At 45.6% G+C, this 24,007-nt stretch overlaps 1 protein-coding gene across 4 annotated transcripts in view; it reads left to right on the forward strand.

The window, feature by feature from the left end:
* The window catches only part of tmtc2b (transmembrane O-mannosyltransferase targeting cadherins 2b), a 102,311-nt gene that overhangs the window by 29,543 nt on the left and 48,761 nt on the right, over positions 1-24,007 (forward strand). For 2 of the 4 annotated variants that reach the window (XM_010883300.5, XM_010883301.4), the window contains exon 2: positions 15,404-15,983. The exons of 1 other annotated variant lie outside the window; for it this stretch is intronic. In XM_010883300.5, the coding sequence (XP_010881602.1) occupies positions 15,404-15,983 (580 nt within the window). Of the gene's footprint in view, positions 1-15,403; positions 15,984-21,285; positions 21,743-24,007 lie in introns of those variants that run through there. One more of the 4 variants, XM_020040496.3, reaches the window with a different exon arrangement.

The raw sequence follows: 24,007 nt of genomic DNA on the forward strand, positions 1-24,007 counted from the left end.
GTAGACCCCCCCCCACCCCCCCCACACCCCGCAAGCTGCAGATAAGACAACATCAAGCCTGTTGTTGAAAGGCCAGGATGATGGGTTGAGGCAGGGCAGGAGAAGTGACGTCCTCTCGCTCTTTCCTGTGTTCCGTGATCTCTGATCCTGTGCGTTGGAGGAACACCGCGGCCGACCCTGATTACCTCAAGAAAGGTTTCCTGAGAAGGCCTTTATGCATCTTGGCGTTGGGACCAGGAAACAGCGCGGACGGAGCTGACCCCTCCGTATCACGGGCAGGAACAGGCTCTGTTTGACCACAGAGATGGACATGGTTTCCTGCTATGCTGTTCTGTTCTGCATCGTTTAGGGAAGACTGGATGAGGACAGATGGCTGAGGAAGGGACGATTGTTGTATTAATGGTAAAACCGGCGTGAAGGAATTATATTTTCTATGTATGGCGACGGTACACTGCATACAACATGCCTCCCCAAAAATAAGTTTGCAAAAACAAAGAAATAAAGACAAATGCCTGAATTAAGCAAAGCATTTGTCCAGTGGGGTGAGATGTTCCTTGTAACGAGACAGAAGATGATAAATCTAAGTAGTTTAGATCAGACCGAATGTCAGAGCCGGATCCTTGTTTGGAGAAATTCTAGTGTCTTATTGTAAGATTGTGCCTGAATCTATTTTGAAGTCTATTTTGCTTGTTTTCTGAATATTTGTGTTGTTACAAGCAAATGTTTCTTTGTGTTTTGCTTCATGTATTATTTTCTTGTATAAAACAATTATTCAAATTTTGTGGCGAATGTTTATGTGCACAGCGAATGTTTTAAAATGCTTTATTTTCTTGTAAGATTTATTGTTTTGTGTCCTTGCCCAAAGAAAGTGACAGAAAATGTCATACGTGAATTCCTCTGCCTCACTCCTCAGAAAGACAGGACCTGGTGCGGGTTTTTCTGCTCTGTTTGCTAAGCAGCCACCTCCCCATTGACCCCTCTCAGCATGACCCCTGTCGGTCCTTCCCCCAGCACCCTGTTATTCCCATTGTCCTCCCCTGAAGGAGAGGAAGCCCATGCCGGCATGCTCTTACCGGCTCTTTTCAATGGCCGTGTTTCTCTCACACTCAGTGGCCACTGGCCCTTTGTTTTCTGGCTCTTTCTAACCAGGTTTGAGGAGAACAGCGTTGAGGCAGTTGTCTGTCCATCGAGGTGGGGGGGGCAGTTGATTGTAGGGTGTGATAATGGACCACACATGCTCCTGCTCCAGTGTCTGCATAAGGCTGGCCTCAGTGCGTGGGCAGTATGCCTCCATTTCCCGCCCTGGCCGACGGACCAATACCTCCGCTCAGCTCTTTTGTCTGGCTCGTTCAAAGAGCCAACTTCTGGGCAGAGCTCTGCCTTTCTCTTTGTCCCTTTTGGCCCTCATTGTGGGGGGCTCGTCCCACTGCGTCCCCTCCCTCTGTTTTGTCCACTCCACCTACAATATGCCACCAGCAAGTATTCTAGAAATGCAATGAATTCCGGTCTCTTTTGTGGGTTTGAATGTGCTTAAGTGAAGAAGTGCAATGGGTGTTGCGGAGCGTTTTGGGGATTCTGCGTTTTTGTGTTGAGGATTTGGGCTGTGTGTTGAGTGGCTAGGTCTGTCAACTAATTCGCTGGAATTTCTCTTTTCTTATTAAAGCCGAACTGAAGAGCGTCCTTTCAAGAGGTCCTTTGTCTTGTAGATTGGTATGTCTGGACGGTATTTTGACATCGAAAGGCCTACAAAGAATGAATTGTGTAATTTTGTTGAGTACTGAATTAAAAGCAATGTATTGCAAAAACTTCAGAATGCTTTTGATCAATGTGTGGCCTCAACAATAGTGAACAGACATCACGCCCACCTCGCTGCAATTCAGTTGTGGAATCCCCTATAGCGCTGACCACAAAAATGTTGGTGTGTGGCTTGAAATGGGAGCTTGTTTCTTGATCAAGACATTTAACCATGGCTCTGCTGAAAGAAAGATCCTAAGATGTTCCTCCAAAGTCTGGATATTGTAATAAACACGTCCGCAACATAACGTATGCCCCTCCATCTCCCAGGGCTAACATGGCTGACAGCGTGCCCATAAATCCCCCTTACATGTGAAAGGCTTATTATGGGTCTTTAAGAAGGGAAACCGATTGATGTCACCCACATGTTGGAGGCTTTTCTTCCTCCTTTCTTGACGCCAGAGCGCATGTTCATATCTAAAACTTCTGTCTAGCCTCCCCGCGACGCCCTGCCCGCCCTGCTGAATTCACAGGCGGCACCTTGATCACTCTTCCTGGCTTCATTAACCACAGCTAACATACTGTACGGATGGAAATGACTGGGTATTTTCAATCCCTTTGTGAAATGTTTGCGAACTTGCATATTCTCGTCCAAATAACAGTCGTGACCAAAAAGACAGGGAAGAGTCAGTGTGGTGATGGATGTCTCTGCAAATCCCATGATTTATCAAGACTGCCCTGCTGGCTGAACTTAGCCGCATGTAAACAGAATGAAGTATTCCCTCAGTGCCTTGGGTTGATCTATAAAGTCCCCTGTTGTTCTGGTGCTAATCAGGAAATATACTTTGCGCAAAGCTCAAAGGAGCATATTTGACAAATGGAAATGGCCCCTTCCTGAGGCTAGCTGTGCAGGGCTCCTTTCCTTGAAAAGCACTGGGCTGTTTTTATTTTTGATAGGCTCGCTCAAGGCCGTGTGTTGGCAGTGGCCTATGGCATAGTTGAATACATTCCTAGAGGATTCTTTGGGGTATCAATAGCTCAGGGTTGTGTGCTGGCAATGGCCCATTGCATAGGTTAATGCATTCTGAGGGGATTCTTTGAGGTATAAATGGGCAGAAAATGATCCTATTGTTATGAAAGGAGTGGATTTGATTATTGACTGAGTTACCTGACCCATGTGAAAATGCTGCAAATTTATTTCAACTTTCTTTTGCCTATTTATGATGTTTTTAATCATTGCAGTAAGAGGTCTAAATGATGGTAAACTTACAAACCACTCTTCTAATTTCTGTTGGTTTCTCCTCTGACGATACCAGCAGCAGCATCAAGCTTAATCACTGTTTTAACTATATACTGTACTAGAAAAATACATTTAATCATATTGACATCAGACGTGTACAACTTAGGAACCTTTGAGATGAAAAGCTCCTAGCTAAATCCCTGAACACTTTTTATTTTCCAGGAGAGATCTATCAAGCAAAGCACATCGATCATAGACATTGGATTCTGCTTGGTTTTTCCCAGGATAGATCAAGGTTGTGGATATCGCCCAATCAGTATTCAGCTGACCCCATTTAAATCTCTCATAAGGGATGTTGATCCAACAAGGAAAACAAGTGTGCAGTGCTTATGGAATAGAGAAATTAAAGTGGATGATTGCCTCTCTACTGTAGAATTGGTTTACTGACTGGATTGTGCTGACTGTTGCCGTCTAGGCCTGTGACTCAGTTGAGTAGGGACTGAGAAAAACTACCCAGGTATGTTATTGGCTCATTGAAATGGATTAAAGAATGTAACAATTTTGTTCCTCCAACAATATAATAATGCAGTGAAGACCATGTGAAAGGACTGGAAACTGAATTCGGAGAGCTTGGTTTGATTTCTGACTTGTCTGGTCAACTCTAGTGGCAAGCTACCTCCAAATAACTGTCTGTTTGATTCAGTGATTTTGCATGGTATATGACTCATAATCTAACCCTGTTGGACAGTGTGACATTTAGACATCTTTTCACCAACAGGGCATCATTAAATCAGTGAAAAATGATGTTCATTTTATATAACCACTCATGCTGTCATGTTCTTTTTTTTTGTCCACATTTCTTCATTGAGGAATTTAGGATGATATAAATGGAAAGGTATGGTGAAATCAAAAGGCTTTTAAAGTACAACTGCTTACCAGAAAGGCTGTGCGGTTTTTGTGATTTGGTGGCCGTAAAATTTAAAATGAGCTCCTTTGCAAAAATGCAAATTGACACCATGTGGAAGACGAAGCATTTAAAAACACTTAAGTGGCTATTTGGTTCCTCTTAGACATGTTTATGGGGTTTCTAGACTCCGCACTCTCACGCAACAGCAGCTCACCTCTTGCTTTTCATTAATGAAGGCCTGAAGGCCAAGGAGATGTATCAAATAATGTCTTCCTTATTAGTTTTCCACATATACGCAAGTTTCTCTCCAAATCCATTTTACTCTGGATAGCAACAAACATTTAGGTTATATTGCATATGTAATGAAACCAATGACTAGCCTAGGGTTTTAGCCACACTCGTCTAGGCGTCTTAAGCTTAGCTGCGTCTCTTTAACTTGAAAGAATGTGTGAGAATCAGCTCATTCAAACAGGCGTTGAATGCATTTATCCAGGAAGCAGCAATTCAACAAGTACACGGCCAGCTCCGTCTTCCATTCTTGGTTGGCCAGGAGGTCAAGTCATTACGGATTATCACGTTCAAATGGTGACAGGAAAACTAATACATATGAAAAAAAATGAATTACTTAACTAACGTGCCGTTTGTTTTCTATATATTTTGTGTCCTGCACATTAGATGCAATATGACAGCTGGTTCTTGCTTTGCCGTCTAAATACATCCTTATCTGTTTAAGTCCCAGCGTAGATGCTCGACTCTAACCGCATTAAATTGCCCCTGGCCCAGTGTGTTTGTTTTGCATATCTGAGTTAATGGCCTTGACTATCTGAGGACCAACACAGACTTAAAGGCAGCGTTATCTGATGCAGGATGAACTAGCAGCAATGGGAACCACTGGGTGTCGAGGAGCCATGCCTTCCACCACAGCACCGAACGCCTTCGCTCGACATGGTGTCCCCTCCAACTGGAGCTCCATTCACATGTGCCTTCAGTTAAGCATGGATCCTTAATGGGGAGTTAATAACTTGCATGGCTGGGTGGGAGGCATATGTGAGCATAGGCCTGTGGTGACACTATCTAATGAGCTCACACAGGGCCCCGTCAAGCTTTGACCCCCCCCCCCCCCTCATTTTCTTAATGAATATATGCACGTGTAAATACTGCACATATGCTACCAGTCTGTGGGGTTTTTCCTTCGTCCAGAGAACAAGGGGTGGATACATGTGGGATCCGGGTTCAGAGAATTAACCTTGTAAGCAAGCGAGCAAAATGGGTTATAATTGTCGTCACAGTTTTTATTTTTTTTATTACGTAATTCAAAAAAGGGTTTATTCTTATTTAATTACGGCATCCAGAACACAATGGGCCTTCCCTGACGTTTGAAAGGATGGCTGCATTTTTACAAATCCCGATTCCTCCTGAAGTGACTTTAATGAATCTCGTCGGGCCCGTTTCATTGACCGAGATTAGAGATTCTCCAGTCAGTTTGAATGTGTTGTCCAGGACTAAGCTCAATCTATATGTTTCCTAATGCACCAGCAGTTTCAGGACCGTCAGCTACAGCCGTAAGCTGAATATAATATAATGTTACACCTACTGCTGTAGGTGTCATGTCTCTGACTGAAATAAGACTTATGCTCCATAGGTCAGAGCACAAAACGTGTCTCTATCTAGGTTAAAATTCAAGGAATGTATTACGCTGAAAAGGTCATCCTTTTGTGAGGATGACTGTGGAAGAGCAGTTTGACATTCCCAAAAACTGGTCCTGACAGACAGACAGAAACATATACTTTGTCTTTTTAGACAGATAGACCGAGGGGGTTCAGACGGACAAACAGACATGGTTTAAACAGAAAAACTAACATGACTTGGAGACCGTCAGACAAACGGGCAGAGAAGCAGACGGATGAAAGTGTAGACAGACCTGATTCAGACAGACAGACCTGGTTCAGACAGACAGACCTGGTTCAGACAGACAGACCTGGTTCAGAAAGACAGACTAACAGACAAGATTGAGACAGACTGACATAAAGACAGACATGGTTAAGACAGAGACTGGAAGACAGATCTGGTTCAGTAAGACAGACAAAAACACATGGTTCAGACAGACAGATCATGACCACATTATAAGATGGATAACATCCTCCCTGCAGAGCATAGGATAAGAGGCATTGGATAAAGCTGATTAGTCTGCCAGATCTGCCTGTGAGATTCTTAAGAGCTAAGCAGTTAAAAGTATTTGATAAAAGATTGTTTGGCCTAATTGACTTATGTGCGTATTGCTCAGATTTCCTAACTGTGGCACAGATGTTGAAGCCAGCAGCACGTTCATGACCTGAGGGCAAGCCAAGTCAATGTATTATCTCTACCTGGTGTGGTGGCTTTACATCAGACCTGTGAACATGTCTCCCTACACCGCCATGTTTAACCTTGTCTCCTCCGATGTCAACCGGGAGCCGTTTAGCGAACAGGTGTGGGAGTCAGTGAGTGGGGCTCCTCACAGGAGGGCCTGCATGTTGAACGACACCCCCAGAAAGGGGATTGACCCCAACAGGAGGGGAAACCCCTGACCTCCTTAAAATATGTGCTATGTATTGTGTTTCCCTGTGTAGATGGATAGGAAGGAGTTGAGGGGATAGACAAAGGAGTTGATGGGGAGAGAGAAATGGAGGGGGAGAGAGAAAGGAATAGAGAGGGGGAGACACAGGTATAGAGGGGGAGAGAGAGAGGAATAGAGAAAACATCAGGAGCAAGTCAGGAGCTTGTTGACGGATTTATATGATGTGGTAATCAGTGTGTATATCACCCCGCCTGCAGAGACAGACTGAGGACTGGTTCTCACACATGGCTGGGGCTGACCGGGCAAGGCTATAACCTCCTTCCAACTTGACTGGTCTCCCTGAAGAGGACAGTAGTCCAGACGGCATGCAACAAAAGCGTGGAGGAGGGTCTCAGAGTCTGGAAATGTTACCTGGGTGATGGCAGATTTGGTAATGGATTTGAAGTGGGGAACTCCAGAAGATGTCCATGGGGAGCCACCAATGTCACTGCACCTTTATTGCGGTTGGTTTTGAGTAATTCGACGTTCTCATGTGTTTGAAGTTTATTTCTTGCTGGGAATGTACAGTACCTAATCCTGTTTGACTGAGCAGTGCTGAGTGCTGTAAATGGCCTTCATTACTTTGTGTGTGCAGCCAGTGTTCCTTCTTAGGGGGAGGGGCCAACTGACAGCCCTACCAATCACAGCCCTGCTCTTGTCTGGACCAGTCTGGTCTTTGTTGCCCCATATAAATCATATTTAACACTCTCTTTCATGGCACCGAATGTCATCCATTTCAATACGGACCATCTACCCTTCCATTTAATGGGAACTCTCTGCTAGAAAACAGATTTGCATGTATTGACATTTTGTCTCTGTATCCCAATGCTGGCATCCCCTCTGAAGTAGTGTTTTCTGCAGTGTGGGAGAACAGATGTTGCTTGGGGTGACCAGAAGTCTAAAGATTCAATTCCCCAAGGCAGTGAAAGGGACATTGTCTTGTTTAAGTTGGGTTTATGTTAATAACATAGTCATGTTAACTGTTACCCTGCTCTGCAGACGCTTATGTGAAATTTGTCTCTTGCCGGAGTTCGTAATGATACTAATGATTTGTTCTTTATTGTTTTTATTTAGCTACACTTTCTTCGACTTAACTCACGACAGCCTTTTCCTAAGCTAACCCGATTTGCGAGAAGTTAACAGAAACAACTTGAGGAAAAGTTACTCCCCAACTCGTGTTTATTTATCATACTATATCAACATATTATTATGTAACATCGAAACTGAAAAAGTCACAATGCAGGAATTCCCTGATGAGACACAGTCTCCATTAACAGCGTATCTATCCAGTAGTGGGAGGACAGTATGTGCAATGGACTTTTGTCATGAGGTGATACGGTGTGACCTGTACGGCGCTGGCGGTGCCTGCAATCTCTCAACAGACTCCTTGGCAACCAGCTTTCCTCCGTGCCACCGGTCGCTGGGCCCAGCCTCCTCTTGGTGATCACGATTCAGATCACATCCCAGTGGGACCAGCCCCAGTCCAGGACAAAGGACTAATCAAGATGCGAGGGAGCGGACGCGGTCGTCCGTGGAGCTAAAACAGCAGTGTGGCTCTGCTCAGTTCAGTGTGCAGTCTGTCTCGCCATCTCTGTTTGCTTTAGTTACTGTGGCATGAAATAGAGGGAGTCTGCGTTTGTATTGACGGAGCAAATAAGCCCTCCCAGCGAAGAGTCTGTTGACCGATGTCTTTTATGTTTATTGTCTGCATATGAATGGAAACCACCTGTTTATTGGAGCAGGCGTAAGAAGATGGTGTTTTTTTTAAATGTTTAGTGTATTCCTCTCGGATATGTCCCATTTGTAGTGTGTTTCTCTTAGAATTGAGTGGTAACAGCAGCAAAGAAGTATGTTTGTTAATGTATTATGTTACTCTCTGAGCCAAATCTCAGTATGAATGACTTTGAGCCTTTTATACTAATCTCTTACTAACATGAATAAGTAATGTTTTTAATTATTTCTGTTTTGTATTGTGTCTAAATAACACTGCTATGGACCATGAGTTTACATTTGCATTGCTCTTTTATCTTCAGGATTTATGTCAGGATTTCACCATCAAACTCAGTTTTGTGAAGCACTTTAGCACACACAGTGAATTAAATTTGTGCTATCAGCGGTTGCCTCCCTCGAGAGATCACTCAAATTGGCACAGCAAGAGTGCAATGTAGGTATTCTACTTTTCTATTATCGACCTGCTAGCAAGCCCATGGGAAGAAACATTACACAAAGAAGTTGGCAGTTAAGCAGAGTTGACAACCCCAAGACCTCAGTAGGCATTTGCAAAATATGGCTGTGCTCTTTTCAGATATTGAAGCAGGGTGATGACACATACTTGGCAGAGAGAACATCACTTTTCCTAACTGCTCTGTTTTCCCTAGTTTCACATGCTGGCATGAACAGAAAAGTATTGTTCTGAGTAAGATCACATTTTTACAGTCCTTGTGCTCCCACTCCACAAGTGTCCCTGTGATAACATACTGTATAATTAAGGTTTTCATTATGCTAAAAATAGTCTGCATTTTTCAAAAATGTTCACCAAGTTATCTTTTTGTTCCTTAAATATGAATTGCTCCTGTCATAGAGGATGTTGTCTATGAATCCTGACTGTTTAGGGTCAGGGAGAGAGAGAGTTAAGAATAGAGTTGGGTGGAAAGAGCCCCTCAAGTGTCTTGGAATGGAAAGACAGGTTTGATACCGGACAGTAGTTTTTGACATCAGAGGTGTTGGTTTCTTTAAGAGGGGAGCTGGCCGTCTTGATGTTCGCTGGGACAAAGCCAGTGCTCAGCAAAGAGATGATGAGTGAGGTGTGGAATGGGAGGTCTCCTGAGATGGTCTGGAGAAGGGAGGTGAGGAATGGGAGAAGGTCTCCTTAGATGGTCTGGGGAAGGGAGGTGAGGAATGGTAAAAGGTCTCCTTAGATGGTCTGGGGAAGGGAGGTGAGGAATGGTAAAAGGTCTCCTTAGATGGTCTGGAGAAGGGAGGTGAGGAATGGTAAAAGGTCTCCTTAGATGGTCTGGAGAAGGGAGGTGAGGAATGGTAGAAGTCCTCCTGAGATGGTCTGGAGAAGGGAGGTGAGGAATGGGAGATGGTCTAATGAGATGGTCTGGAGAAGGAAGGTGAGGATTGGTAGAAGTCCTCCTGAGATGGTCTGCAGAAGAGAGGTGAGGAATGGGAGGAGTTCTCTGAGATGGTCTGGAGAAGAGAGATGAGGAATACGAAGTCTCCTGAGATGGTCTGGAGAAGAGAGGTGAGGAATGGGAGGAGGTCTCCTGAGATGGTCTGGAGAAGGGAAGTGGGTTGAGAGGGCATGATGTTGGGCGGCCAGCTCAGTAGCTGCAGGTGTAAGAATTAGCTTTTTTCTGTTGCACACACAGTCTGTCTTTCTGATAATGCAACACACACACAGTACACTTTTCTGTTTGTCTGACAATGGAAGTTTTATAAACCCAGATGAAGAGTTGCCACGTTAAGCCGGCATATTGCTTGTGCCCATATCAGCCATAACCAGTCAGTCAGTCATACATTTTTTAGTGGCTGTTAGGGACAATAAATGGTAAGGGCAAGTGTGGGGACATAAATAAATTCAGCAGGATTTTGGTGAGGAAGTGGATTTTGCAGCACTCTGCAAAGGAGCAGTCCCCAGTTGGTCTGGGCATGCATGTTGCTAGTTTCTATTGTCATGGGAATGGTGTAGGTCCTATTTATTTTACATTGGCTGCTTTATTCACATCACAAGGTCTTCAAGAGACACTGAATGATCCTGATTACTAATTATCTCAATGAGCATTTCCTCTAGATGCAGCAAAAGGAGACAGCTTCTGACTGTAGCTGCATAATTATCTATCAACAATAAGAGAATGAAAACAACTTAAAAAATTATTTATTTTATAATGGTTTGGAGACTTTGCAAACATCCCAATTTATAACTGTGTGCTCCATGTTTTTTTTTTTTTGTATTGCTGTCTCATTTGCGGCTGTTTATAGGGAGAGGATTTGGAGGTTGTGAGGTGGGTTTGTCATGGCTTTGGTATTAGTTCCATTCATTTTCTTCCTTTGTTTTGATGAAGTCATGCACTATGCGTCTCACCACAGAGGTTGTGTGCTACTTTCGGCATTGCTGTTATAATGGACCTTAGCCATCCAAACACGGAAACAGTTTGTCACACTCACACACCTGTACTTAGGACACACACACACACAAACTGCAAACACATTAATATCCACACAGCTGTACACCATGAAGGGATCAGTGGTCATTGTCCATGTATTATCTCCTATTCACATTAATATTGTATTGTTGCCCAGTTCTTCTTGGACGATATACTGTATACACTCAGACTCCTATTTGTAATATTGATTTGTAATTTATAGTTGTTGATACACAGGAACATCCCCACACCTACAACATCTGCAAAAATGTTTATGCAATCCAAACAAAACATAGGAACTGTATTTGGGTTTTGTCAAGATCAGCCACAGAATTCTCTTTTCTGGGGGAATAAGTCTGCATACTATGCCATGACTGGTTACCTATCATTTCTTGAGCTATGGTAGGACATTTCTGAAAATTGATAAGGGCAGAACAATTTGACAGACTGTGTCATGTGATCCTCTTCCTGGAGTTTGGGATGCAGACAGGTCTTGGGTGAGATGGAGCTGAACCCTTAGAAGGTTGGAGGTACAGGAGGGTTGGGGTTATGGGAGAATTGGGAAGGTTTAGGGCAAGGGAGGGTTGGGTGCCAGGGGGGTTTAGGGTATGAGAGTGTTGGGAGGGTTTAGGGTAAGGGCAGGTTTAGGGAATGGGATGGTTGTTTTTTGGGGTGAGGGTTGTGGTTAAGGGGGGTTGGCGTTATGAGGGAGTTGAGAGGTTTGGGGGTATGGGAGGGTTTGCAGGGTTTAGGGTAAGAGAGGGTTGGGAGGGTTTAGGGTTAGGGCAGGTTTAGGGAACGGGAGGGTTGAGAATATGGTGGGAATGGGAGGGTTGGGGGTAAGGGAGTGGGAGGTAGTATTTTTTTGTGCTATGCTTGTTAGCGGTCACATGAACCCGTCGGTCCCCTGGGAGTCGCCAGGCAGGCAGGCAGGCAGGCAGAGAGCGTGCGGTCGCCGGAGGAATGCGCTCCCGGCTGGAAAAGGTTTGCAGGCCTAAGGGAGAGCTCCTTCTGCTGCCAGCTTCCCAGAAAGACAGGCCCAACCACAGAAACCCAATCTCCCACTCCGCTAGGCAGGGCCGACCGGGCACTTTAGCCAGATCTGGATGTGCTGCGGTGATCTAGGTCCAAGCACCCGTTCAGCACAGGACCTCTAAATGAATGTCTTGGGGGACTGGCTACGATTAGCCATGTCTTAATGTCAATGTGCTAATTCCTTGGTAGATGTCTACTTTGAACCCTAGTGGATAAGGAGGCGTGTTAAACGACCTCTCCTTCTATTTCCACATTCTTTCATTCTCTCCCCTTGAAAGTGCCCGTCAACTGCAGTGGTGTAGGTATTCCCCTGCATCTATGACATGACATTCAAGAAGGAGACGATCTGCGGGCTGAACGAAGGCTTTGCGATTCAGGATCCATGGCTGCTGCAGAGACTGTGGGTTTGACGGACTGGCATCGCTTTCTGGCCTTTTATTTTGGTGCCAGAGCTGAAGTGGTTTTCCAGGCAATATATACTGTGTCTGTCCTTTCTGGCCCCACCAACATGCACCAAGGAATGAAGGCACACTTGTCTCCAAAATGGTTCACAGATGTAATTGAACCGTAATGCCTCAGATGTCAGCTTCTTTTGGTGGAGCAAAGATCTTGACAAATGGGTCAGAGAAAAAAATAGCCTGGTATTTCTGAGTCATGAACCATTGAGAGGACCAACCACTTCCAGGGGTGAGCAGATTGGATCCACAGCGAAATGCAGGGGACCTGGGTTCATTCCAAATTTCTCAAATGCCGTACATTGAGCATTTGCTTTAGCCTTTCCAGAGGCACAGGTTTATAAGGAAGGCACTTTTGCGAACTTGATTCCATTACACCAGGCAAGGTTAATCACGCTCAGTTTAAGTATATGAAATTATTTCAAATACATTTGAACCCAGGTCTGATACCCAATCATCATCTCACTGATGTGGTCTAGATGTTCTGTTATATAGAAGTATTCCCCGGTGATTATCTTTCCTCTGCGCTTTCAGTCTTGGTTGGTTTAATTCATTTCCCCCAGATCTATCATAAGGAGGGTTATATCTCCTCGCCTTGTCAGACATAGTTTGTTTGGTCATTTGTTATGGGATGCAATCTCCACACCCTTTTTCCTTCCAACTGCCCCATCTGCTTTCTGGTATATAACCAGATCAAAGGGCCCGGCCAAATGATTGCTACTGGCAGTTACTCTCAGTAGAGCGAGTCAGATTTTAGAAAGCCACAAAATCTTCAGGTAGTAAGAAAAATACCAGAAATGTAGTTTCTTTTTTTCACAGACACATGCTTGACCTTGAATCATCCAGGGCCTTGGTGTTTTCCGTTGAATTCCTTGTCTCAGTCTGGTTATGTGTGTGGCGTACTGCCTGTTGTGCTAATTGTGCCCACAATGGGGACTGATTACAACTTGATGCTCTCAGTGTGTTATCGCACGTGTCATGTCTCCTCCATCAGGCTTTAATTCATTGTGCCACAGTGTTCTGTTACGATGCCCCTCGTCCTTTCTAAAGTGACACCTTACGTGGCTGCCGTTCCTCGCCCCTCGAGATCCCCTCGCCTCTCAGAGGGGGCGGGGTTCAGGGGCGTGTCACATCACCGACATACTGTGTTCCGCCCCTGGCATCCCGTCCAGGTCGAGGCTCAGGGCCTAACCCGCTGCACAGCCGTGGGGATGCTCAGAACAATGCTCAGGTACTGGTCAGAACAATACCCAGTCCAGGGCTGTCTGGTGGTGGGCTGACCAAACATGTACACTCCCTCCTGCTTTGTAATCCCTTCTGGTGTTCATTCTGGTCCTCCCTCCCAGCATCCCTTCCTCCTCTTTGACGCCGTTCCGCGTGGCTGTTTGTGATACCCAGCTGTGATTGACACGTCTTCGGTCCTCCGTCTCCCAACGCCCCATTATGCCAACATGGCGTTCCTCCTCTCGCCGTCTCTCCCTGTTGCTTTATTTGTGCTCATCCAGGGCGTGGCACATGGCCTCCCAGTCCCTGAGTCCACACTGTAAGAGCCCTGGTGAGTGTTCCTCTGTCTGCTAGCTCCCCGGACTGTGTTTTGGTGAAGGCCACGTGACCGCACTCTGAAAGGAGGTTTATGCGTGTTTAAAGCTACAGTGCTTGAAGACAGCATCACATGCTGCAATTTAAATACTTTATAATGGACCAAGAGGAGACAACACAATTGTACAATGTCAGGGGAAGGGCATTTGGTTCTGTTGGTGTGAATGGATGCTTGAGGTCCCAGGAGATCAAATTGGAGAGGATGGTTTAGTCGTCCGTGTTGATTCTTAATGTAAAGACATTGTACTGTTGCTTATGTGAATTATATTGGGAGCATGTGATGAAATGTGTTTGTTCAAATTCTTTCTGGAATTCTGCTTGACTGGTTCATTCTCAGTGTTTCAACCCCCTGTGACACTGACAAATCACAAGCTAATCACCTCAAAGCAAGTGGCAATTTTCGAATGTTACCAATCTAAAGTACATTTGATTGCATGGTGATGGCGACGCTTGTTTGATTGACTTTTTGTAGGCCCTGTTAGTTCATTAGGTTGATATCAGTTCACTTTAAGTATAAATACTGATCTTTGTGATTGCATTATTTTCCATTAAGGCACGAATGCTTCAGCTAGAATTCACTGTCCATTATTCAACTGATGATTGCTGTCAATGTGATGTCCTCAGTAGAATCATTGAGTCCCTGTCAATAAGATTCACCGCTGCCGATGTTTTCCCCCATGTGCCTGGGTGTTCTGCTGCTGGCATGGTAACAGTAGACTGTATCGGGGTGAAACCAAACAACCATGGTACGCATTTTACAAGCCATGTCATGTGTTGGCTGCTCAAGAGAAATATTGGCTTTGGGCTCATGATCCACCCCCAATGACAGTTGTCGAGTGTGAAATCATTTTGTAAGCAGCCTGGCAGGCAACACCCGTCCGCCATTCAATTGTACCCGCTTTTCCTATTATTACATTGTGAAATATGTCTGAATAATGTGGATATTGCCTGAAATAGATTGGATGCATGGTAATTTAAATGCTGTTATAATGTATGTGGCAGAGACCAGATATGTCCATACTGAAGTGGTCTCCCCACAGCCCAGCATTAATTGCAATGTTAGGTTGTATTGTATTTAAATGAGCAAGCAATTTTTTATGATATTAAGCATTGTAGAAGACTAGGTTATAGTACTGTGCAGTTTAATAGAGTGCATTACAGTACAGTGCTGTGCTATGTAGTACAGTGCTGTACTATGTAGTACGGAGCAGTGAAGTGGAATACGATACAACCCAGTACAGTGCTGAATTATACCCTAGCCAAAATGTTTTTGTACTGTACTATAACTGATATAATTTAAAATTGTACGGTAGTCTGATAGAGTGCAGTAATTCCTAATAGATTAATGGTTATAATAAGGTTTTCAGAAGTGTTATAAATGTTATTCTTAGTTGTCAGATCTGTTTAACAGATATTCTTTCTGTTTATATATAAGACCCCTTTGAAAATGTTTCACCTGGAATCAATGCTTTTCCTTTGGCATTGTTATGAGATAGGAAATGTTTGATTATGTTTTCTTCTTTTCTTCCCATTCTTTTGGCATTTCATTCCCCCAAAGTAAAGTCTCAAAACTTTGTTTTGGAGTCCAATTGAATGTGCTCATAAATCTGGGAGTTATTTGAATGATTTGAACTCACCAGGGTTATCAGTCGTGATCTTCTTAGTCTTCTTTTCTCCGTCTCCCTACAGCCGCGCAATTAAAACCAACCAGGACCTGCTCCCAGAGACTCCGTGGATCAATATATTCTACGATGACTTTTGGGGCACCCTGCTCACCCACAGTGGCAGCCACAAGTCCTACCGACCGCTGTGCACCCTCTCCTTCCGCCTCAACCACGCCCTGGGCGGCCTGGAGCCCTGGGGCTACCACCTGGCCAACGTGGGCCTCCATGGGGCCGTCACAGCCCTCTTCACCTGGCTGGCCCGCCTGCTGCTCGGCGGGGGCCCGTGGGGTCTCCTGGCCGGGCTGCTGTTCGCCTCGCACCCCGTCCACACGGAGGCGGTGGCCGGCGTGGTAGGCCGCGCGGACGTCGGCGCCGCCCTTTTCTTCCTGCTGTCGCTGCTTTGCTACGTGCACCACTGCGCGCTGCGAGGGGCCCCGGCGAGGACCTTCAGGACCGGGGCCTGGCTCCTGGGGAGCCTGGGCTGCGCCGCCTGCAGCATGCTGTGGAAGGAGCAGGGGGTGACGGTGCTGGCGGTCTCGGCGCTCTACGACGTGTGCGTGTTCCACCGGCTGAAGCTGCGTCAGGTCGTCGCGCTCGTCCACAAGGTAAACAACGGTTTGTCGCCGCCCCGGCGCTGTTGTCGTTTGTTTTCCCCCCCCCCGCGTGTTTGATTTGCGTCTGGTCTCCGTCCTCAGCGAGACCCTGGGCGAAACCGCAACGTGGAAAGCCGATCTCTTCACATGGCTCTTGTTGTGTGGCGGTGTGACTGTGTTGTTTTCTTTTCATTAGGACATCATTTGAAAAAGAAAAAAAAATCGATGTGTGTACAGCTGTGTGACCCAGGTTGAGCTGTTGATTTGTCATTTTATTGCAAGGAAAATATACAAGTGAGGAAAGAAAGGAAAGGGAAAGTATTTATTCTCTTTATTTATGACTTGGAGTGTATAATTAGTGTTTATTTGCAATCAAATGCCCAGACAAATATATCCACATATTTATGTCAGAAATCTGAGTTCGGGAACCGTGTTTTGTTATGGAAATGGGGTCATAGGGTTACTTGGGAGGTTTGTCGATTTGAATTCCCTCGGTGCTTGCTGTCTGTCATCTTGTCTACAAAGCCTACATCATACTCTGCCTTGTTACTAAACATCATATAGAATATGCTTCAGTACCACATTAACAGTCACTCCCATCCCAGTTTGTTAATGATATATTGTCCTTATTTAGTTATTAAGGTAATTATACTCTCATGTAAAACAATGATCAGCAGATATTGCATCTTGTTGTACATACAAGCAAAGCATTATTGATAGAATCTGCGTGTGCGCGTGCGTGTGTGTCAGTCCAAGATAAAACCGAAAGGAGAATCTATCCCGCTCTTACACTCCTTGTTTTGTTTTAAATCATCCAATAGCCTTTTCTTAAAAACATGCCTTTTCAGAAATGCCTACGATCTTGTGTCTAGGCTTGTGGCTTCCACTAGTCTGTGCACATCAGGCCAAATTGAACAAGACATGTGGACAAATGTGACAAAAGGGATCCAAGGAAAGCGGATGACAGCCTAGGATGCTGACACCAACATGCGAAGGACTAATGGTGTGTCTGCAAAAAGGAGGGGTGTGGGGGAGGGTTGGAATGACAGAGGGGGAAGACGGGGGAGGAAGACGGCGGAGGTAGACAGAGGAAGACACTCTGGCTTCTCCATTTTACTGCCTAACACATTTTGAATGTGAGCTAGGCCTGCTGTCTTCGTCTCCACACAAGCCTCTCTCTCTGTCATTATTGAAATCCTTATCGTGACACCTATCATAACGCAGTGGCCTCTGTCGATGAAGCGTCGCCGTTCATTGACAGAGGCCGGCCAACCTAATGGCATGTCAGGCCTGGCTGGGCTGGAGAAGGCGAGCTGGTAGGAAAGGCTGAACGAGGGGATAACTCATATCTGACAGCTTCTCAGCATTTAATTGGAAATCTACCGCACAAATACATCAGCCCTGGCCGTCAAGGCCTCCCCTGAGACAACAAACTGGCAGGTCTACTTACACAATGCCCGCAAGGATGGACCAGATGCATGGGTTTCACTCGTACTTTTTGCAGTGTTTTCAAGCACCCATGGGTCATACGCTGTGTGTGAAATAAGTCAATCTAGTTTACTGTCCACACCGTTTAATGCATCTGAGGCTTGATACTGACATGTTGTCTGCAGGGCCGTCTCAGGCCAGGCCGTGGAGGGTTATGTGAGGTCTCACTGCACCTGATTCCGCTTATTCGTTCAGGTACCACGGAAAAGCGGAGTAGGCCTGCGGGTTCATCTCGATGAAATAAAACATCTGCCGCAGAAGAGTGTGTTTTAGGAACGATGCTTTCCATCGTTGTGGAATGATCGACCTCAAGATGATAATGTAGTCGCCATTCTCCCGGCATTATCATTGAAACCCGGCAGAGAGGAATCAATAGCGAATCCTGACAGAAAAGTGTGTGTGTGTGGTTGAGTGTGGTAGCATGGCAGGTGTCCTTCTTTTGTCAAATCATCTGAATGAATGTGATTACCTGCTCTCCGATGTCTGTTTTGTTATTTTGGGACCAACATTTATTTTATTCTCTGTTCTCTCTTTTCGCACTTTCTCACTCTCGGTGTCTCTGTCTTACTTTCTCTCACCCCGTCTCCCCGGTCTGTGACGATGTTGACAGATGATAACCAAAAGGTATCCTAAGGGGAAATTCACGGAAGGTTTACGCCGTCTTAATAATCTATCAGCCTGCATATACGTACAAATGTTCTTCAGTTGGGCCTGGAGCTGTTAAGCTTTGTGATACACAGTGCATAAAGCGTGTTCCCTTGGCAGTTGTGTTAACAGGCCATCGTTTGAGGGATTCTGCATGTAGCAAAGATTAATGTTCTGTAATCAAAGGCATTAAAGGTGGACTAAAATAGTTCTATTTTTGCATGACACACCCCTTACGTCCTCACGCATTAGTGTGTGTTCTTGTGTTGTGTGGTCTGTTCTCCTATCTTTCCCACATTAGGTTCCTCTGGATTGGTCCAACCCGCTGCCATTTCAACTTGTCCTCCTGCTCCCGCCTACACATCAGCCAATCAGCTACCGCATCCCGCCAGTTCCATCCCCTTAAATACAGCTTTTGATGCATCCGGGAGAGAGATTCGCTGTTGGAGTTGAGAGACTTTGTTGCTACCCGTTAGACCTTGTGTGTCCTGTTGTGTCTAATTTTCCCATGTTTCTCTTGTAGTGTTCTTATTATTCAAGAATTAGGGATCCTTATTGGTTTATTTGGGGGGTGAGAACCAGGTAAGACGGCCTGGGGTCAGCATTTAACCCGTAGGCGACTGTCTGTTCAACACACTAGGTCAGGGGCGAGTGCCGCCCCCTGTACTTTTGGTTAGTTAGCTGCCTTGTTGTTTGGGTAGGACATTTTAGTTTATTTCTTCCCTTTGGCGCTGCCCGTTTTCCTTCTCCCCTTGAGTGCTGGTGGGGGTAAACCTTCATGCGCCCATTTTGCACCCTTCCTTACTTGGTCCCTGTCTCCATCCATTGGCTGTGTTGAACATTGGTGTGTTTTATGGTGCGACTCCCACATCGTACCGTAGCCATGCCACTGGGTCGTAACAGTGCCCATTGTAACACGAGTGTAACAGATGTCAGGGCTTCCGTCGGACGGGAAATGTTTTGCTCGAACCTGTGGTTCTCTGCTTTATCATATGAATGTCTTGCCTAACATTGGAAAACCATTACATAGAACTAATAGCATTTGTTGATAGTGTCCGAAACATTTCTAGAATGTTCCTCATGGAACAAATGTCAATTAAAATGGCCGTATGTGTATATATCAGTCCACATAGCACTATGAGATAATAAAGTCAAGTCAAGAAGATATAAAGGGAAAGTTGCCAGTGATTAGCACCATTCCCGGTGTCTCTGTCCTGCTGATGGTGCTGTGTGGGAAAACAGTACCATGGCTCAGGTGACGGAGTTTCAAAATGACCTCTGGGGCCCCGTGGTGTTGCTGTCCTAGTGGGCACTGCTGGGTCCACCCCCCAGGTCACCCGGTTCCTGTGCTTTTTGAGGGCCCCGTGGTGTTGCTGTCCTAGTGGGCACTGCTGGGTCCACCCCCCAGGTCACCCGGTTCCTGTGCTTTTTGAGGGCCCCGTGGTGTTGCTGTCCTAGTGGGCACTGCTGGGTCCACCCCCCAGGTCACCCGGTTCCTGTGCTTTTTGAGGGCCCCGTGGTGTTGCTGTCCTAGTGGGCACTGCTGGGTCCACCCCCCCAGGTCACCCGGTTCCTGTGCTTTTTGAGGGCCCCGTGGTGTTGCAGAGTGCGGTGGGGATGGCGCCATCTGTCAGTATGCGACCTGCAACGGGCCCCACTTGATTGGTTGGATGGACGTGATGTGATCCTACCGGCCTCTTAAAACGCTCAGACACAGTTACTGGGTGCAGCCATTTAGCTCCGTCTCCTTCAGTACTACTAGTTATCTGTCACCCTCAATACTGCGTCACGCTGCTGAGGCCTGTGGTCCTGTGGATGCTGTGATCCACTTCCTGTCTTGCCTCCAGTTGTTATCATGCTGTCTCAGTTCTCTCGGATACAGTACAGTGGGTGGACATTTTATGAACATTATAGGGTCGTAAAATGGGTTACTTATCTGATTGTGGCTTTTAGTCAATTGCATTACTGTTTTATATCCACTGCAAATCTCCCATTGTCATAATGGGTTCTGTGTGCGGTTTGAACAATCTTGACAGTTAAGAGCTGGAGGGCTTTCGAGTAATTCCCTGAATGCAGTGCAGTAAATTATTCAGCCTGAGCATAGTTTTGTCAATGTCCTTCAGTAACAGTCTATATAATTATTGTCAGGATGGACTTGAATGCAAACTGTATGCTGTTCTGTGATTATGTGCATGTTCTACTGCATCTGTCACAGCATGTTCTACTGCATCTGTCACAGCATGTTCTACTGCATCTGTCACAGTATGTTCTACTGCATCTGTCACAGTATGTTCTACTGCATCTGTCACAGTATGTTCTACTGCATCTGTCACAGTATGTTCTACTGCATCTGTCACAGTATGTTCTACTGCATCTGTCACAGTATGTTCTACTGCATCTGTCACAGCATGTTCTACTGCATCTGTCACAGCATGTTCTACTGCATCTGTCACAGCATGTTCTACTGCATCTGTCACAGCATGTTCTACTGCATCTGTCACAGTATGTTCTACTGCATCATGTACTGTTGGTTTACACTTGATGCTGATGTGGAAATTGTATTCTTCATTGCTTGCTCCAAATAAGATGCATATTTTGCATATATGGCTTTGCTATTTTGGGATGTGGTCTCTGTGCCTGACTGTGGTACTAACTGAAACGTTTACAGTATATTTCTACTAATTGCTAAACAAATCCCCCTTGATGTCATTGTGTTTTTTTATGCCACTACTAGAGGATTTCCAGGCTGTAGCCAACGCCAATTCCTTACAGCAGAGAATGACCTCTGCTGCCCCAAGCCAGTGTTTGCGTGCACACACACATGTATGTGCGCACGTATGTACTGTATGTGGGCGCGTGTCTGTTTCCACTCATTTTCCCTGAGTCAGTGGGAGCTTGAAAAGACCACTTTATTACATAATATGATGCAAACGCCCCCATGCCCTCCAAAAAGGCTGACAGGTTCCAAAACCATCCAGGGGTCGTCTCCGCCACCGCCAAGCAGCTATCCATTGAACTGGAAGAGCAGAAGAAGCGACAGACAATGCAGGAGGCTGTAGAGGAGGAGGTGGCTGCCACAGTGGGGCAGAGGGAGGACCACCCCAGGCCCCAGTGTCTCAGGAGTCCAGGAGTCTTCACTGCCACTGGGCCCCAGTGACTTGGGAGTCTAGGAGTCTTCACTGCCACTGGGCCCCAGTGACTCGGGAGTCTAGGAGTCTTCACTGCCACTGGGCCCCAGTGTCTCGGGAGTCCAGGAGTCTTCACTGCCACTGGGCCCCAGTGTCTCGGGAGTCCAGGAGTCTTCACTGCCACTGGGCCCCATTGACTCGGGAGTCCAGGAGTCTTCACTGCCACTGGGCCCCAGTGACTCTGGAGTCCAGGAGTCTTCACTGCCACTGGGCCCCAGTGACTCGGGAGTCCAAGAGTCTTCACTGCCACTGGGCCCCAGTGTCTCGGGAGTCCAGGAGTCTTCACTGCCACTGGGCCCCAGTGACTAGGGATGGTTAGACGGGTGGAGAGGCCTCAGAGACCGCCGGTGCCCGTGCCTCCCACCCTGCCGCGGGGAGGCCCCTCTAGGGCCCTAAACCCTTGTCTTGTGTCCATTCCGTGTCTATCCCCGTTACAGCATTGGAGCGTCGGTGAGCAACATGCAACTCTTTGGCCCAAAATCTGACTCAAATCACCAGAAAAAACAGACTTTTAATTTAGGAAATCTGTTCTTCCCCAATTATGTGATTGTATTTGTCTGAGTGTAATCAAGAATGTAATACTTTTTCTGATACAATCACTTTTTGGGACTAGTTTAGGGGAATTTTTGTATAATGATTATAATTGTGTCCTGGCCCCCTGACCATCTGCCTCGCCTAAACATCAACCCGTAGCTGGATGTATAAGACTAGCCCTGGATTAGAGGGAGCTTTTACAGCCGTGGTAAAATGCTGCGATTGACACACCAAATACAGCGATGTGTGGATCTATACAGTACGTTCAGCGCTGACCCTGAGTCCACACTCTCCGTCTCTGTCGTCAGTCAGCATGTTGAATTTGTTAACATTTCTGTCCTGCTAAGTCATTTCCTACCGGGCAGCTCTGTCTAGTCGTGGGTTCTTGGTGACACTTTCCCTATCGCAGGCTTTTCTGTCCATGGAACCAGCCCGAGGATGCTCTCTGTAGGGGTTGGGGCGAGGAAAAAGGCAGAGAATGTACATTACTCTCATTCTCCGTTTGGTCCGGATTTGGAACACCACTGCCTGGCAGACACGCTAATCGACGTTGCGAAAATGCCGGCGTATTTCGTCACGTTTTATTGTGTTGCTGTTTTCGTCGTTTCGGCCCTTCTGTTCCATATGCATGAGTCCTGGCATCTCCGGAGCACTGCTTTATCTGGGTCTAATTTGTTGGAGCTGCTATTCACATCGTAACGTGTTTTGTCGCTGCCAGGATTGGATGGCTGTTGTCCATGTATTTTACACTTTGGACAGCTTGCTGCTGATTCAGTTATGAAGCCGTGTCCCCCTGCAGGCGTAAAGGCTTGTTATTCACCTGAAGACAGAGAGGTCAATCACCCCAATTTTACATCTGCTATTTCTTGGGAATTGACATGATTATTTTCTGAGCGTTTCTGTATGCAATCTACTGATACTGTTGCTCTGAGAATAAATTAGTATCCATTTATTTTTTACATGCCTTTCCTTGATAGTAGGACAGCATTTTCTATTACCCTGTCTGCAGGGGTGGTCACTGCTGTCAGGCTGATCTGGCCACTGTTTGGATTTGGGTTTAGGCGTACAGAAATAATGTTGCTTAGTTTTCAAATGTCATTGGTTGCAATGACGGTGCCTTGATATTCAGAAGTAAGCATTTGGAAAGATACGCTGATAAACCAGTTTAAAACCAAGACTGATGATACACGTTAATAATTGATTTGCTCACCATGTTGTTACTTGTTGTTATTAATATGAATAATGTGAGTGGTAGGTTTTTGTCTAATCAGCATGAAATATCATCATATTCTGGTGTTTAGTGTTTTGTTTTCCTGACAGTGTCAAGTAATAAAGAGTTATACATGTGTGAGAGATTGTTGCTTGTGTTTGTGTATGTCTACCAGTTACAAAGAGTGGATGAGAGTAAGTGAATGTGCACGTGGTAGGTTAACACAGAGAGGGAGAGAGACAGGCCAGAGGCTGGGTCTCATAATTCAGTCAGTCACCCCAGTTCTCTGAGGAAAGTTTTATCGAGAGATCTGATTGACCACTTAAATGCTGTTGGTTGCTCATACCCTTAAAAAAGAAATAAAAAAGAATACTTCACTCCTCCAGCCAATCGCCACAGTCACTAGTCGAGAGTAAAGCCCTGCTTTGAACATTAGCTTGAGCTAGTCAAATGCAGTCGAATCTCTATATAGAAGCTCAATCTTCTCTGAAAGGTGAGCCAAAAGAAATTCAGCCCATGTATTCCCATGACTCTCTTTAGCCAATGGAGGAGTGGGAGGTGACGTGCTCTGTCATCACTTAACATTTTGTTTGATATCAAAGTACATGTTTGAATTTCTGCACCCAAAAAATAGCATGCAGGACACTGCCGTGATTACATGCTGTTCTTTGTTAGCTGAAAGTCATGTATTTGATTTTACATTTAAATAATTTGGCAGGCATAAGTAGCAGTAGGCAGTTAAATGTCTTTCCTCAGGACTTGGCGTTTATAAGGTTTTTCCACCACGGAAATTGTTTTGTTGGTTAATTATTAAACTGAATGTTTACACAATTGTGTGACTTTTTTTTGAAAGGTGGAAGCAATGTTTACCACATGACTTTGGGTAAGAATGTTTGATGGCTGGAATTAAAATATTTTTTCGATTTTGTCATGGCCCATTGTTGTTCAGTTTTTCTGTGAATGTAGACAGT

Source organism: Esox lucius, chromosome 19, assembly GCF_011004845.1.
Source record: "Esox lucius isolate fEsoLuc1 chromosome 19, fEsoLuc1.pri, whole genome shotgun sequence".
Lineage (NCBI taxonomy): Eukaryota > Metazoa > Chordata > Actinopteri > Esociformes > Esocidae > Esox > Esox lucius.